Source organism: Chionomys nivalis, chromosome 24, assembly GCF_950005125.1.
Source record: "Chionomys nivalis chromosome 24, mChiNiv1.1, whole genome shotgun sequence".
In the NCBI taxonomy this organism is placed as follows: Eukaryota; Metazoa; Chordata; class Mammalia; order Rodentia; family Cricetidae; genus Chionomys; species Chionomys nivalis.
Genome location: NC_080109.1, coordinates 25063364 through 25081830, shown reverse-complemented (window position 1 = coordinate 25081830; position 18467 = coordinate 25063364). Strand labels below are relative to the sequence as shown.

General features: G+C 43.9%; 1 protein-coding gene across 8 annotated transcripts in view; it reads right to left on the bottom strand.

Moving 5' to 3' along the window:
- Elf2 (E74 like ETS transcription factor 2) overlaps positions 1–18467 on the bottom strand; it is an 85153-nt gene that overhangs the window by 47120 nt on the left and 19566 nt on the right. For 5 of the 8 annotated variants that reach the window (XM_057757170.1, XM_057757173.1, XM_057757174.1 and 2 more), the window contains exon 4: positions 8462–8627. The exons of 1 other annotated variant lie outside the window; for it this stretch is intronic. In XM_057757170.1, the coding sequence (XP_057613153.1) occupies positions 8462–8627 (166 nt within the window). Of the gene's footprint in view, positions 1–8461; positions 8628–18467 lie in introns of those variants that run through there. 2 more of the 8 variants (XM_057757178.1, XM_057757180.1) reach the window with 1 other exon arrangement.

The window sequence follows — 18467 nt, the reverse complement described above, 5'->3', positions numbered from 1 at the left end:
AGACAGAAATCCAGCTTCTGTTAGTTCAATGACAAAAGCTGACTTTATTTTTCAAACTGTGTTTATAAATCTCAACTTTCATTTATTAAAAAGTATCCATTTATTAATTCTATAAAAATTCTTATTCTAACTTTCAAGTAACCTTTAAATACATTTTTTTGCTCACTAAGACAGTTTTGAATATTGTTCATATTTTTATTTACTGGCACTTGTGAGTGTGCACACGGGCATTCAGGTGCCAGGCAGGACAAGCGAATGGAGTCAGAAGCTAACGTTGAGGAGTCACTCTCTCACTCCATCATGTGGAGTCATCAGGCTCACGGTGGCAAGTACTTCTACCCACTGAGCCATCACGCCAGCCCATAAAAACAGATTCTTTAAAGTTTTCTTAGTAATTAAGTCCAAGATAACCTTTTATGCCTCGGTGGCTACATACAAAGCAAAGTCAAGCCATGACTTCTCAGGAGAGAGATGCAGGAATCCAGCATATCACTTGTGATGTGCTCTACAACAACCAAAGGGAAAGGACGCGACAGCTACAGAAAGCAGCTCAGATGAGCACGGTAGCACAGGCCAGTTGCTCCAGATTTGCCAGGCCAGGGCAGAAAGACAGCTCAAGCCTGTGGTTTAAGTCCAACCTGGGCAGCATGTAAGATTTGTATCAAATAATAATAATATTGACTTTTAAAAGATTAAAATGTGTCAATACTAAATTTGTGCTACTTGAATTTTAAAAGTAGCAATCGCGTCTCACTAACAGTGGTGACTTTCAGTCTGTCTATTCTTAGTATAATTCCCAATTTTCCTGCTAATCAGATATTGCATTTATCATTAGAAAAAAATCAAACTTAGGGTAGCATCAAAAGTACTAAAACCAACAGAGACTATGAAATATAACTCATATACATGTGGCATTACATATTTGTTATAATACTTTATATATTACCATGTTCAGGTATTTTTGACTTTCAAAATTCTGACCTAATATTAGGTCAGTCAACAAAGAAATACTGAAGATTTTATATAAATGACATCCTTTACTCTCTTCCTTCATTTGTCTGAAACTGGATCTGACTCCATGTAGCCCAGGCTAGACTCACTCACCATCCTCCTGCCTCAGCTTCCCAAGTACTGAGATTGCAGGCACAGGCCACCACACCTGGACTTAAAATGGTTCTTGATTAACTAAAATAGTAACTTCAAACTATTGGTTTGGTTTGTATTTTCTCACTACCTGTCACACGTTCAACACAAAAGGAAACACACAGATACATACAGACACAATCTTGAGGTTACTTCTATCCTACTGCAATGGAAAAGTGCACATGTAAGAACAACATAAGAAAGTAAACCCAGACAACATAATGGGAAATCAGAAGAGTGAATAATGTTGGCCATAACAGCTGCAGAACGCCTCAGGTACTTGGGCACCGAGTATATTACAGATGAGGAAACAGAGAGGAAGCTCAGTATACTTTGAAAAGTCCTTGTGAAAGGCAGGAAGGAAAAGAACTGGGAGAGCAGGTTCCACAGGTAAGACCAGACATAAAGGACCTACTTCTGGTGGCTCAAGGGCCACTGAGCTTGGCAGAGAGTGGGCTTTGAAATCTAGCAAACAAAGAGCTGCAGACGGACTGACAGGTGCAGTGACTGCAGACAGACTGACAGGTGCAGTGAGCTGTAGACTGACAGGTGCAGTGACTGCAGACAGACTGACAGGTGCAGTGACTGCAGACAGACTGACAGGTGCAGTGACTGCAGACAGACTGACAGGTGAAGTGAGCTGCAGACAGATTGACAGATGCAGTGAGCTGTAGACAGACTGACAGGTGCAGTGAGCTGCAGACAGATTGACAGATGCAGTGAACTGCAGACAGACTGACAGGTGCAGTGAGCTGTAGACAAACTGACAGGTGAAGTGAGCTGCAGACAGATTGACAGATGCAGTGAGCTGCAGACAGACTGACAGATGCAGTGAGCTGCAGACAGACTGACAGGTGCAGTGAGCTGCAGACAGACTGACAGATGCAGTGAGCTGCAGACAGACTGACAGGTGCAGTGAGCTGCAGACAGACTGACAGATGCAGTGAGCTGCAGACAGATTGACAGATGCAGTGAGCTGCAGACAGACTGACAGATGCAGTGAGCTGCAGACAGACTGACAGGTGCAGTGAGCTGCAGACAGACTGACAGATGCAGTGAGCTGCAGACAGATTGACAGATGCAGTGAGCTGCAGACAGACTGACAGATGCAGTGAGCTGCAGACAGACTGACAGGTGCAGTGAGCTGCAGACAGATTGACAGATGCAGTGAGCTGCAGACTGACAGGTGCAGTAAGACAAGGGAAAACGGCAAAGAAAAATGCTTGCTGAAGGTACATGTTTGCTTTGATTTGTTTTGTTTCCTTTTTAACATGGAAATGAAAGGAAAATACAACAGATGTAAATGAAGTTAAATGTTCTGACTGAAGCCGGCGGTGGTGGCGCATGCCTTTAATCCCAGCACTTGGGAGGCAGAGGCAGGTGGATCTCTGTGAGTTCGAGACCAGCCTGGTCTACAAGAGTTAGTTCCAGGACAGGCTCCAAAACCACAGAGAAACCCTGTCTCGAAAAACAAAAAAAAACAAAACAAAACAAAAATGTTCTGACTAAATGCACTACAGACCTGTCAAACCTGGAGGCATATAGAAAGTTGCTCATGAAGTCAAGGAAAGATTTATTCAAGATACTTTAAGTATTTCTTTCATGATGTCCTTACAGCCTTAAGTAAACACTCTGAGAAGTTTAAATATTGCCAGCGAGTGCTACAGAGAAAAACTGAAGGCAGAGCTAGCCAAACGAAGGAAATACTCTTTCCTGCTACAGAAAGATGCTTAGAAGAAAAAGCAAAATTCAGTCACCCAGGACCATCTCTCAGATTTGCTTTTATAATTCTTCACGTTTTCCAAAATACAAACAGTTCTGAACTAATATTAATTCTGTATCATTTTCTTACGCAGCACAAACGCAGCCTTGAACTATCCACCCCCATAGGGCCAATACCATTTCCCTAAAAGATCTAACTCATTTCCACAGCCTCAAGCAAGGGTGATTCCCAAATCTATGCCGCAGTTACACTCAGCAGCTTGTTTATCTGCCCCTAGCTCTTTCCCACCACACTCCATCCCAGGAGGGTAGCTGCATCAAGGGGCCTCACATAGCTTCCTACCGGGCTTGTTCAACAGAAAGGCTGAGGGGAACTAGAGGAGATTAGGGGTCTTCATTCCTGGCTCTCTCACTATGGCATGCCATATACCCAGGTGCCAGATTTTCCCAAGGTAAAATTAAAAAAATAAACAAATAAATAAAAATAAATAAATAAAAACAGATTTTCCCAAGGTGATTCCTTTTCCAGGGCAACTGCTTTGCATTTGAGTGGCTGAGTAGTTCCTCCCCTGGGCTCTGGAGCCAAGAATAGAAAGAGGCCTGCTGCAGTGCTGGGGTGCTGCTCTCCTTCCCCACTTCTCACTGTGCTGAGTTTCCTTCACTAAAACTTCCCACAAATTAGCCTAATAAGAGTATGCCATTTCCTGTATGCATCTGTAAATACCTAAATACTCCTTCCTAGATACTTTATTTCCACACAAACTCAATGTGACTATTAACAAAGTCGCCTGCGTCTCATTCCACAAACCTCTACAGGATGCCACTGTCTCTGTCATAACATGGGTGACAGTTTTCATGAGTATGCCCCTCCTTTTTCAGGTGAGAGCTGACATGGGTGATGTTTATGTAGCTCTTGGTTCCTACGGCCACTACTTCAATTATTTCCTAAATCACCCTTCAAGTCACAGCAGCCAGCCTTCCTGCCTCTTTCCCAGCCATTTCTATTTAAACTGTATTTCTTTACTTATGTACGGTACTTGAGACTGAACAAACGGCCTGGCACACCAGGTAAGCACTTTCCAACTAGGCGACATCCCGGTCCTCTACCCAGATGCCAGCTTCACGGTAGTGCTTCCTCCAGCAGCGCCTCCGTCCGTCCTGCGCCTGCTTTATCTGCTTAATTACTAACTCTTGACATTCAATAAAACTCATTTCTTATCTCTATATTTTAATGTAAACATTAAAGACTGTATTGTCACATCTCCAGAGAATCCAATGAGCTCCTCGCTCTCATCGCATCCAGCTGTCAGCAGGCCCAGTGCTGGGGAAGAGCACAGCCTGTTGAGTTATTTCGAGCCTCCAGAGACAGCTCCCCTCCACACTTACTGCACTCCTAAGGCTCTCTGTGACGGCCAATCTGACCCACTCTCACCACAGATTACTAGTGGGCTAGATGAACGCGCCTCTTTAAAAATTTTACAAAGGTAGTTTTCCTGACAACATTTAAGAGGATGTTGGTATCATTCCTAAGCTTTGAGAGGAAACTGAAGACTTCCAAAACAAAAATAAGCATAGAGGATAAATACTATCAAAATGAGAATCCTTGTACATACGAGTAATGAAAGGCTGGAATCCTACTCCTGCCTGCTTAACACTGAGGACAGGGTTTCTGGCAGAGGTGTGTGGGTATAGAGAAATAAAAGAAGAAAAACCTCAAGGTGACCACCAGAGATTACAGAATAAATTAGATTATTTTAGGCTAATAAAATATGAATTATAAACCACGAGTGGTGGCGCACACCTTTAATCATAGCAGTGGGAAGGCAGAAGCAAGCAGATCTCTGTGACTTCAAGATCAGGAGATCTAGATACCAAGTTCCAAGACAGCCAGGCTACACAGAGAGATCAGACCCTATCTCAAAAAACAAAAACAAACAAAAAGACAAACGCACAAGCGTGCGCACACATACACACACACACACACACACGTTATAGTTTAAAAGAAGTCTAGGAAACATTTCCTAGCATTCTACAAGGAAATCCAATTACATATATTTTTTTAATTGTATGTGTTCATGATGTGTATGGTATGCATTCACATCCCAGGGTGCCAGGGTGCACAACTGGGGTCAGAGGACAACTGTGTGGAGCCAGTTCTTTCCTCCAACTCAACAGAGGTCCTGGGGATCAAACAGCTCAAGTCGCCAGGCTTGTAAGCAAGCCCCCAAAACCACTGAACCATCTCCCCAGCCCTTGTTCTATATCTTAATTCCCTCAATCCACTAAATAAAATCTGAGACCTTGTACTCCTTTCCTTTTCTGCTCAGTCAGTTTCTTTTTAAGCAAGTTTAGAATTTAAGTTACAAGCTTTTGACATCACAAGGAATGGCCAACCCTCCATCCTAATCCATTACTAACTGGAAACGGACTCAGCTGAGCAATGGCAACTCTTGCTCACCGGTGTATTCTAATATAGGAAGTAAGTCCACTTAAAGAGTCTGGTTCTTTAAAGAAGAAACAAAATCAGGCTCAGATTTGCTGAAACCATTATTTGGAGGAATGTGGTAGGTGCATAAAACAAAAACTATCCTATGGCAATTAATTATCCTTGTAAAGTCATGATCAAGAATGAAACTAAACATTTAAAGTTAAGTCCAGAGGCACTTTTTACCATTTCAGAATAATGTGATTGGTCTAGCATTTCCTTCTACTGCTTAAGAAAACCCAATCTGAGCCAGGCAGTGGTGGCGCACACCTTTAATTCCAGCACTCGGGAAGCAGAAGCAGGCAGATCTCTGTGAGTTCGAGGTCAACCTGGTCTACAAGAGCTAGTTCCAGGACAGGTTCCAAATCTACAGAGAAACCCTATCTCAAAAGACCACAAAAAAAGGAAGAAAAGAAGAAGAAGAAGAAGAAGAAGAAGAAGAAGAAGAAGAAGAAGAAGAAGAAGAAGAAGAAGAAGAAGAAGAAGAAGAAGAAGAAGAAGAGAGAGAGAGAGAGAGAGAGAGAGAGAGAGAGAGAGAGAGAGAGAGAGAGAGAAAAAAGAAAAACCAATCTGAAGAATAGTATTGAGAGTGCATATGGCACAGCATGCAGGGCATCTCTCAGGAGACAGAGCAGGAAGGCTGTACCAAGTTCAAAGCCTGGAAAGGGTACCAGAGAGACTCTCAAAATAAAATAGTATTAAATAATAATAAAAAAAAACTTGTCAAAAACAATTACAGTTATCAGATTATAATGGCATAACGAAATCATTACAATACAAAAATAACTTGCTTTTCTCCACATGGGTCATCAAACTGGGCTCAGGCTGGCCTTAGACCCACAACCTCGGCCCAGGCTCTGGAGTAGCCCCATTACACCTACACTCCAAGCTCCAATCCTCTTTCCAGTGTCAGTCACTAACATCTCTGTCCTGTGAATGGAATCCTCCTCAAATCCTTAATTGGTTTACATTTATTCCTTACTCAAATTGTTCTACATGAATTAATTCAAATTAACACAGAATTTGTCATCAGTTTCACAGTGGCACTTGTCAGCCTGCTCTGGCACCCTACACACTAAATACCCGAATGTATCTACTTACGCAAATCCTGCACTGTTGTTTTTATTTCTTAAAGTTTCAACTTGATGCCAAAAACATCAATCATTTTTTGGGTTTTTTGTTTTGTTTTGTCTTGTTTTGTCTTTTGAGACAATGTCTCTCTATGTAGCTCTGGATGGCCTGAAACTTGATATGTAAACCAGGCCGGCCTCAAACTCACAGATCTTCCTGCCTCTGCCCCAATCCCCAGTGCTGGGATAAAATGTGTGCCCACGATGCATAACCCCAAAGTTACCTAGAAATTTCAAACAAATTCTCCTTTTGTGCATTCAGCTTAAGCGATCATATATTTTAGTGCACAATTGGTGCTTTATCTGGTGATGATGGCATAATAGATGGTTAATATGAATCATTACAGTATCTACTCCAAAATGTCACTGTATTTAGTACTTTTAGTTATTTTACCTCAAAAAGAAACCTCAGGTCTAGAGAGACGACAGTGCTGCCTGCTCTTCCAGAAGAACCAGGGTGAAGTCCCTACTCACATAGCAGCTCACAACTATCTGGAACGTGGGCATCCATCAGTCCCAGGGTATCTAATGGCCACTTCTAGCATCTGCGGGCACCAGGTACACATGGTGGACAAACATACACGCAGGCAAAGCACTGCTATACATACAATTCAATAAAGTACTAGTGGAAGCCACCCCTGAACTCCTGCCTTCAGCCTGGAAAACTCACACGCAGAAACAAGCGCCACCTTCCGGAAGAAGGCGCCACTGCAGACGACAGTGCTGAAGTCAGACCCAGTGATGCACACTCCACCTGAGTCATGCTGGCACAGCATCTTGTTCGGTAAGCAAGGTAGCTTCTAATCTCTAAGCTCAATTTAAAAAAAAAAAAAAAAAAAGAAACTCAAGAACAAAGTGAGCCTAAAAGCTAGCAGTACTTAGAAGACACCACTGGGCATGGCAAAACCAAAAGACATCAAACACTCAATGTGGTTGGGAGAGTTTGCAAAAAGTATACCTAAATGTTTAAAAGATTTCCAGACAGTGAGAAGGATGTAAAAGAAGGATGTAAAAGCACCAAAGAACTGAGTTCCCTCCCTAGGACCCACATGGTGGAAGGAGAGAACTGAGTCCCACAAGCTGTCCTCTGACCTACACACACACACACACACACACAAAGGAAAGAAATTTCACTAGGATTGCAAACCAATAATAAGATTTTTTTTAAATATTAACATATTATGATAAATTTTTATTACTGTGTAAGTCACTAAAATTATAAAGGGAAAATACTTTCTTCATAGTCATAGAAAAAATATTTCTCTAAGAATTACACACACTAATTCCCAACTACATCATATAACTAAAAAAATACAAACTGATGGAAACACCAAGATGTCAAAGACAGAAAAGGGGGAAGAACCTGACAAGCAAAGACGCCTCAAATTGAAGAGAAAAAAAAATACTGCTCCAGCAATGCTGAGTCAAAGGAGGGCTCAACCAGGTATAGAGGGTAAATACTATCCCTATGTTTTTAATTATAAAATATCGCTCGTGTACTAACCTACTAACTCTATTAGTAAATAATAACTGAATACCTGTAGTCCCAGAAAAGATAAATAAAACTACTTTTATGACTGTTAAATACCAAAAACCTATAATGTAGGACTCTAATCTATTTATATAAAACGTCTTAAACAAAGATTTTACACCAGTTTCCAACCTACACAAAACACCAATTTAAAACAGGTTCTTCAGCTTAAGATTCCCATCAAGAGTAATATTGAAGCTTATAAAATGAGTTCTGGGGCTAGAGAAACGGCTCAGCAGTTAAGAGCACTGGATGCTGGTCCTGAGGACCTGGGTTGGATTCACAACCACCTGTAACTCCAGTTTCAGGGGAATCTAATGCCCTCTTCTGGCCGCCATGGGCACTGCACACACAGTGCAGATACATATGCAGGTAAAATGCCCTTACACATAAAACAGATAATTTCTTAAAAATAAGAGTTGTAGGAAAAAACACTTTTGTGACGTCTACCTGTTTCCGAATTCTCGGTCTCAACTTCTTGTTCTTCCGCCACATCCTGCATCATGTAAGTCTCATCGTCATACACCAGAACCTGGGCAGCGTAGCCCTGCTCTAATCTTGCACTGGGCACTGGCTCCACAATCACTGCTGGAAATTCAGGGACCTTGTCACCTCCCTACAAAAGCAAATTTAGAGAACAATCAAGCTTTTCATTGGAAAATTCTGGATTTTGCTCTGAATCGCTGGGTTCACAAAATCCCCTTCAGTCCACAGAGTGTCTTTCATGTGTCATATTCAAGGACGCAGAAAATAAAGAAAGGAGAGGCTGGCTGCGATAATCGCTAAGTCTTAAAGAGACAGGGAGTAACACACATACTTCACTCCTTTGGGAAAGCTCCTAAACCAAAGGTGAGATTGTGCTACTTTACACTACGGAAGACGGAACATGAGCAACACACCCTGAGAAGAATGAAAGTGTATGAAGAGGTATCAGACGGGTCAGCAGGCCCCAGAGAGCCAAACCACAGCCTAACAGCAAATACACGAGGCGACCAAGCAGCAGCACACTGCACAGTGGCGAGGCCACAGACAGCACCAGACACGTTTGAGAAGGAAGAGTTCAAACGAAAGAGCCTCCAGAGAAGCTGGAAAAAGAACGTGAGTCAATCAAAGTGTGAAACGTGTGTCAGACAAGAAGTTCTTCTTTTGTTTTATTGTAGTACTGGAAGAAAAAAAAAAACTCACAGTCTTGGGCCATTAAAAATAAACAAATACTTGCTGGGCAGTGGTGGTGCACACCTTTAATCCCAGCACTGGGGAGGCAGAGGCAGGCGAATCTCTGAGTTCGAGGCCAGCCTGATCTACATAGCAAGTTCCAGGACAGCCAGAGCTGTTACAGAGAAACCATCTCAAAAGCAAACAAACAAAACCCCACTAACTTAAGGAAGAGTTCCAGGTACAAGATAGAGCCATCTACAGTGGGATCTGATGCCCTCTTCTGTTGTAAAGGTATATGTGCAGCTAGAGCACATATATGGACATAAAATAAATATTTTAAAGAACTTGTTAAAAAAATTAGATAAATGGATGGATGGACGGACGGACGTGAACAGACTACAGAAGAACTGGATGTAGGCCTCGCAGAGGAAGAGTGTCACTGGAGGTACGCCCTTGAATAGTTAGTTATACCAATTGAGCCCGGCTCCTGTCTGAAATTCCTTTGCTTCCTGGCCACCGAGAGACAGACAGCTTTGCTCTGTCGCACTTTGCCACCATAACACTGTGCCTCTCCACAGGATGCTACTGGGAATGACTACAAAGGCTCACCGTGTAAAATGTACTGGGACTGATTGTATGTGAGCGTCTCCCATGACAGGATGAGCTGTTAACACCAGTATAAACAGTGATGTCCTCCTGAGGACACAACACCAGGGGAGACCTGTTCCAAACTGTTATTTATCCACATCTGCCTCGCCTTGATACTGTACTCCTGGCCCTGGAGCCTGAGTGAGTGATCAGCTCCTCTGTACTGATAAAAATCACCATTAGCTGACACACAGAAACACCAGAACACAGCCCAATAGCTGACCGTGTATCTGCAGGGCAAGCAGGCAACAGTGGGTCCATGCTGAAGCACTTCCCCAAAGCTCAGGATGACCCAATGACCTGAGCAGCTCTATAAACAATTCAGCTGCTTCTCTGAGAAGTCCTGTGATGATGTAACTCAGCCTGAAACCGAGTCATAGTCTACAAAATAAAGAACACACTGCTTATGTGTATTTTCATAAATGATAAAACTATAAAGGAAGGTGTGAACATGACAAGGTCTGTGGGGATGACACCACTGAAGACAGAGATGGGATACAGGACAGACACAGGAGGTCAAATCATCTTCAGCTACACATCACATTCAAGATGACCCGGGGCTACCTGAGACCCTACCTCAAAAACAAACAAACATCACATTCAAGACCACCCGGGGCTACCTGAGACCCTACCTCAAAAACAAACAAACAAATAAACATGCGAGTGGGTGGAAGAAATGCCAGCAATTACTCCACTTCAGCCTGAAAGGTAAGTAATACGACGTACATTTTTGTTTATTTGTTTCTTGTTTTTAGAAACACGGTCTCTATGTGTAGTCCTGGCTGTCCTGGAACTCTCTCTGTAAACCAGGCCAACTTCAAGCTCAAAAACCCACCCGCCTTTGCCTCCTGAGTGTTGGGAATAAAGGCGTGTGCCACCACCACCCAGTTTATTAGTTATTCTTAAAATATGTATGTACTTTATGTGTGCTTCATTGTCCATAAAACATTTCACCAAAGCTTTAATTTGCAAAATACACTGTAAAAAATTTCTTTGGCTAACAATTTCTCTATTTCAGATAAGACAAAGAATCCAGCTTTTCAACATCAAGGTGTGGGGGGAGGACAGAGAGAATGGCTGCTCCACAGCTGGGTAAGCAGGCAGCTGCATCTGGGCAAGCAGGCAACTGCATCTTCTGCACGCCCACCTGCACAGCCACAGCGCATCCCTTATCTGTGAAGCAGCTATGGAGTTCTTTACTCACCAAAACTGAAGAGAGCATGCTAAGCAGCACTGAGCTGACGCTGACCCACATACTGGTTAATTATGCAGTGAAGTTATAAATTACTTGCTTCCTCTAAATTTTTACAATATTTTTTATTCGCGGAACAGTCTCACTAAGTTGCCCAGGCTAGCCTCAAACTCCTGGACTTGAGAAATCCAGACAGTTAGGTCTAGAAGTACATGTCATGGTCCCAAATACACTGTATTTTAGAAGTAAATTTAACACCAGATGCTTTCTACTGTAAGCGCCCCATCGACACACCCAGAGAAAAGCAAAGGGTTTATATTGTCATAGTATGAAAATCCTTCTATGGGCACTCTCTTCCCACCAGTCAGGATCTAGCTCCGCCCTCTCAAATCTCACCTATCTTACTATTTAATAACAGTCCATCAGGGTGTAGTGACATGCACCTTTAACTACAGAACTCGAACTTCAAACTCATGGCAAAGGTAGCAAATCTCTGTGAGTTCAAGGTCAGCTTGGTCTACAGAGTGAGTTCCAGGACAGCCAGGGCTACACAGAAAAATCCTGTCTTCAAAAACCAAAACCAAGCCGGGCGACGGTGGCGCACGCCTTTAATCCCAGCACTCGGGAGGCAGAGGCAGGCGGATCTCTGTGAGTTCGAGACCAGCCTGGTGTACAGAGCTAGTTCCAGGATAGGCTCCAAAACCACAGAGAAACCCTGTCTCGAAAAATCAAAAAAAAAAAGTAAAAAAAAAAAAAAAAAGATGAACTATAGGAGGATTTCTGGTGGTTATATAAAAGCCAGAATTTCTCAAAAATTTGTGAAATTGGCTCCTATCTGCCAAAAGGAGTCATTTCCCTTACTTCTGGCAGAAGGAACATATGGTTACTTGTGGTTGCATATCAAAGCCCATTCCAGCCTCCAGACACCCGCCATCCCTACTCACAAATACTGTTATGCAATTCAAATCCACAATGGTCTCCTGGCCCTTCCCTCCCTGAAGCTACTCCCCTCTTTTGAATCTGCTTTCCTCCACAACTCCCAAGCTGACTGTATCTCTTACTTTCCTCCCCATATTCTCTCTCTCTCTCTCTCTCTCTCTCTCTCTCTCTCTCTCTCTCTCTCTCTCTCTCTCTCTCTCTCTTGCTATCTCTCTCCCTCCCCTCTTGCTGTTCTCTGTCTCCTGCTACCTCCACTGCTCTCCCCAGCTATTCTGTCTCCTGCTCTCCCACCTCCCTAGCCCTGGCCATGTCCAGTCTGCCTCCTTTTCTGTCTGCTCTGATGTTCTTTCTTCTCTTCCCCTGATGGAACAGTCATGTCAGCAGTTTATTTGGCCCCTCACATACAACCGCAAATTTGCAGCAATCCACTGCCTCAGTACCCCAAGTGCTGGGATTACAGATATTTTCTATCATGTCTGGATTATAAATTTGAGATTTCAAATCTCAAATAGTACTCTCCTGTTCTATACTTCCACATAGGCCAGCTCTCCACTTCCATTCTTTGGCTTCAGGAGCACTGGGGAGGCAGCAGCTCAAGACCCCTTGCTGCGGGAAGCTGCCAGGAGTCCTGTGGTGCCTGGGAATGCCAGATGAGGTGAGGTAATCAGCTGATCTGTGCTGCCCAGCAGGGCAGGGGAGGGGAGAGGATAGGAGTAAGTTCTGGAGGCAACAGGGTTGCTCCCAGTGTGGGACTGGCCAAGATCAGACCCTCACCTCCCACAGTTGCTGTTCCTGTGGCAGCAATCAGGAAATGTCCTGAAGACTCCTCTCCTCTCTGGCCCCCAGGTAGGATCAGGAGGCCCAGAAGACCCAGAATCTGGGGAATTGTTGACTTCTGTGTCCATGACCTGGGGCCTACTGTGGCCATCTGGCCGGGATGCAGAAGAGGCTGAAGAGTTGCTGGGGTTCTCCTAGTCCCCAATTATCACCATTACAAGTGGGTCAGTACTACATTCGTTCTGGTGAGTAAGGAATTCGGTCGGGTTAGAGAATTGTGCACAGCATTTGGCACAGACTTGGGGGTGGCCCTCCTCGTTATCATAACCTTCATGTTTCACAGGCTCCCCACAGCCCACCGCCCCCCCACCAGTCAAGAGCTGCTCCTGGTTTCCTATGTGGGGAAGTGGAAGACGGGATGGGGTAGGACACAATGGGAATCCAGTCTGGGGAGGCGTTGGAGGTTGCTGGTGCTGCGGCAGTCTCTGGCAGTTCCCCAAATCTATCCTGTGTTTTCTGTCTCAATTTCTCTAACATTTCTTCAGCCTCAGCACCCCCTTCCAAGACTCCCCGTTGATTTCTGTTGGTGCAGGCTCCAACAGAGCCCAACAAACTTGAAAATGTCTACTGCACCGAACCATGTAATTTTACCTCACACAGAGACCCACACATGAACACAGACAAAGACACTCACAGACACACAAACTTATCTTTTAAGGCCCTCTTGGCAGTTGTGTTAAGAAATGTAGTCAAGGGGGCTGGAGAGATGGCTCAGAGGTTAAGAGCACTCACTGGCTGCTCTTCCAGAGGTCCTGAGTTCAATTCCTAGCAACCACATGGTGGCTCACAACCATCTATAATGAGATCTGGTGCCCAATTCTGGCCTGCAGAGATACATGTTGACAGAACACTGCATACATAATTAATAAATAAATAAACAAACAAATAAATAAACTCTATAAAAAAAGAAAAAAGAAAAAGAAATGCAGTCAAAGGGAGTTGGAGAGATGAATCAGCAGTTAGGAGGGATAAGGTTCTTGCAGGGACTCAAATTCAGTTCCCAGTACCCACATCAGGATTTTATAACCACCTGCAATCCAGCTCCAGGATCTAACCTCCACTAGCACCTGCACAGGTCTCTCTCTCTCTCTCTCTCTCTCTCTCTCTCTCTCACACACACACACACACACACACACACACACACACACGAAGGGGCATCTGGACTAGCTCGCAGCCCTGTCTGTGCTCTTATACATCAACCATTTCCCGCCTGTGCTTCCCTTTCCTCACACCTAAGCCCACCGCAGCTCCTCCCCCATCACCACTGAACCCACACTGCCCAGATCACAAGTGTCCTCTGAGCATTCCCTCTTCAGGCGAGACCACCCGTCCTCATCGTACCATTGGCACAAGTCCTTGTCTTTCATCCAACCACAGGCAACTTATTTTCAACTTGGCCATTTTCAACTTATCACAAGATAAAACACTAAAATTTTGAACTAAATTATCAATCTCTTTCTGTTCTTCTATTTGTTTTTCTCTAACCCTATTTCTTCATACTTAGGAAGTCAGTCCTAATACTATGTCACAAATTTCTTGAAAATCAAGTAAGCACAAAGCACATGGCACAGTGCACCTCGCAGGAAGAACTCAGTTCCTGGCGGCTGTCCTATTCCACAACAGCAGAAGCAGTCCTCAGACCTACTTTGAAGGCACCTCGTCACTGCACAATTGGAACTGACTATGTCACTTCTTTCTTTGCACAAAAAGCTTTAATGGTCCTGTATTTGTCTAATAGGTTAAAACACAAGACTATGACTTTCACACTTTTATGGGTTGAACTGTGTCTTCTAAAGTGTTGATGTATGCTTTCACCCCATTGCTGTGACTGTGACCTTATTTGGAATGGATCTTTGCAGAGGTAAGATATGATCCGTAGGCCAAGCCCTGGCCCACTCTGATTAGTTTTATAGAAAAGGACAACCAAGACACTCAGGTGGAGGTGGAGGGAAGCCAATGAAGACACAGAATTCTCCCTTCATGCCAAGCAGACTGTGAAGCTGCACCAGCTACCGGGCATAAGGCAAATCTCACAGCTCTCGGAAAACGATAACACAGCCAACATAATTTCAAAACTCTGGACTCTAGAACTGTAAGACTACAATTTCATTTTGTAAAATCACTCAGTTTATCGGATGTTTTAGATAGCAGCCCCATCAAACTGGCCCGCCACCTTTGCCAGCTTCTCACTACAGAACTACACACAAGCTGTGTGACTCAGATCCTAGAGGAAGCCTTCCCATGTCAAAATGACTCATGTCATTTTGTAGCCTACCTGTCTGCCCAAATCCTTTCCCTCCACTAAAGGCTTTCCATCCCATTCCTTTAATCCCCAACAGGTATTGTTCTACTTGAAGTCCTTCTGACATAAGTTGTGTGCCTAACATACATGCTATCTGTGGCACTCTGCTGTATTTACACATTCAAATCCTTAACTAACTGGACAGCGAGATTATTAGACAGCAAAAGTTACACTTAAGTCCTCGAAAATGCACACAGCACATAATGCAGAATTTAAGGACCTGTTCAAAGAACACAACATTACACATTTCACCTTTAGCAGGTATTCACATACTGAACACATATATACTAACAGCAAGTAACTTCATGACTTTTGTGCTACCAAACGATGGAGAACAGAGGTACCGCAGACAGATAGGCAGAGTACCTACTGTTTGGTTTACTGGAGAAAGAAAGATGAGGCAGAGTAAAAATTAAAACATCCCCTAACTTCTTAGGATTACTTTATTCAAGTTACTAAAGTATGCAATAATTAAAACAGATGAAACCCAAAATCTTGATGTAACCTACCTAATTCTCTATGGGCTTGGGTTGCCAGATTGAACAAAGAAAACACAGAATACCCAATTATGATTAAATTCAGGTAAACACACATATAACAGTTCGCACTTGGGAAAATGTTGCTTCTCTGACAATCAAGCCTAACTGGCTTTCCTGTATAGAGGAAGGGGCCGCATTCACATACATAGGCTCATGTATGTGCACATGCATGTGGAGGACAGAAGTCCATCTTCACCTTGTCTGTGAGTGCGCATCTATGTATGCACACACGTCGCAGCCCACACACGGAGGTCAGGGGACAACCTAGGGTGTTGGTCGCTGCATCCACCTGGTGTGAGACAGGCTCTTCTGTTGTTCAGGGACCCTTCTATCTCTGGCCCCAATCTCACCACAGAAACAGGATTACAGACACTGTATCGTGCCTGGCTTTATGTGGGATCTGAGGATTCAGATTCAGGGCCTAAGCTTGCTTGCTACAAGTTTTACCCCCTGACCCACATCTCCAGGCCACAAGCTCCTCATTTTCTAGGACAGAGTCTCCCACTGAACCTGGAGCTAACAGTGCCACCAAGGTCCATCAAGCACTTTACCACTGAGCTGTCCCCAGGCAACTGCGCTGTAGGTTCTAACAGTGCCCTCAAACCTCTGAGACCCACCTGCCTCTGCCTCCCAGTGCTGAGTAAAAGAGTGTGAAATCAAGCCTGGTCGCAGATGAGGATCTTGTTTTCAGATTGAATTGTTTCTAATCGGCTTCGTCCAGGTAATACACTCACTTTAACACCTGCATTCATGCACACACACACCACCCTGCACACGGAGGGCAGAGGACAAGTTCTCATCCCCCGATGGAGGTCCCAGAGACCGAAGTCAGAAAGCATCTTTACCTGCTGAGTCATCTCACTAGTCTATGCATTTTTTAAATTGTATATGGGAATCAACAGATTGTGTTTTGTGTGCATCTGGTTGTGCTGATGTCTATCCATGTGCTGGCTCAGTCTTTACCCACATGCATGAGGGCCAGAGTTTGGAGCTCCAGCATTCACATGGTGACCTGCCTGTAGCCCCGGGATTTAACAGGAGGACGGGATGCTGGGAAAAGCCAGCTGAAGAGGCAAACTCAACCCTCAAGTGGGAAACCCTCCTTCAAAATATAAGGTAGGAGTCTGCCAGATAAGACAACAATCTACACTTAATTTTAAAAGACTGCAAATTATTTTCCAAAACAGCTCTTATGAGATCTCCACTAGAAGTGTGAGAGCAAGCCAAGCCAAGCTCACCCTCATTCCACTACAAGTGTGCGAGCAAGCCAAGCTCACCCTCTCCAACATGTGGGGCCACTGCGCAATGAGCACCATGCCAAGCATGTGGCAGGATCTTTGACATTTTATTTGCATTTCTTTGATGGCCAAAAATGCTGAACAGGTTTTTTTGGGTTTTTTTTTTTTTTTTTTTTTTTTTTTTTTTTTTTTGCCTGTTGGCCATTCATACAATTACTTGAATCATCTGTTTCGAATGTTTTTTTGTTTTTGTTTTTCCCAAGCACGAAGATTTATACATCCCTGAAGGACAAAGGGCAGGAAATAGACAGAGGATGAAGGAGAAGAGAACAAGGGAGAGGAAGAGGGGATATCTGCATTGAGGGACAAAGGACTGCTTCTAGATAGAGAGGAGACACACACACCAGGGTCTTTCCCTGAACCTGGAGCTCATGTTTCCTCAGCTTTCTCTGCAAGCCAACAAGTCCCAGTGAGCCTCCTACCTCCCTCAGAGCCTTCTTAGCTACGGAGCCATCTGCCTGGCCCCTCTTCCTATTTTAATAAGACACCGTCATCTTACTGTTTTATATTTTCTAAAGATGCCCGTGGCTTCAATAAGGTTTAAGTGCACCTTCATCCAAAGGCTCAAGTAATGGAAGCTTGGTCCTCAGTGTGGCAACATCCAGAGGTGGATGATGGGGAATCTCCTTCAATAATGGCCTTTGATGGGCTGGACCAGGTAGGACATGGCTTTGGTACCAAAAGGCCAGCAGGACCACCCTGTAGCTCTCTCGCTCCCCGTTCCTGTTGTTTCCTCGTGATGATCCATGTGTTCCCTTTTAATAGAGAAAACCTTAGTATATTTTAGGAGCTAGCTGGGATTCCTTTATTCGCGTTCCCCCATCAGATGCCTTCTGCTTCAGATGGAGTCTGCTGAAGTCTGCTGAAATGTTTCCATGCCACTCAAAGTGCCACACACCTTCAATCCCAGCACTAGGGAGGCAGAGGCAGGAGGATCCCTGTGAGTTCCAGGCCAGCCTGGTCTACAGAGTGAGTGCCAGGACAGCCAGAGAGAGATACACAGAGAAACTGTCTTCAAAAAGAAAGAAAGAAAGAAAGAAAGAGAGAGAGAGAGAGAGAGAGAGAGAGAGAGAGAGAGAGAAAGAGAGACAGAGAGACAGAAAGACAGAGAGAGAGAAAGAAAAGGCATTTGGTCCATAATGAAGCAGCTGGCTAATAACTGCTGAAAGGACTGATGAATAGTAGTGGAAGTTGAACAGAAAGTTGTTCCCACGCTGGTTCCACAGCACTTCAAATGTCCACTAAGCAGGCCGGCCTCTTCTGACACCCTTCCATAGAATATAACTGTCCTGTTATACCACATTAATCATTAGTCAATAATAACCTGATAAATTCACAATTTTTTCCTCCATGCTATGTTCTGACCAGAAATCCTTGGGATTCCATATAAAGGAGGAAAAAGTAAAGGAAGTTTCTGGAAACAAACCTAGATCCTTGTCCTCTATACTGTTATCTTTTAAATCAGTAAAACATAAATATACTCTGCAAATCCACTGTCCATGGCAGCTCTCCTCACATGGTAAACACCAACACCACAAAGCTA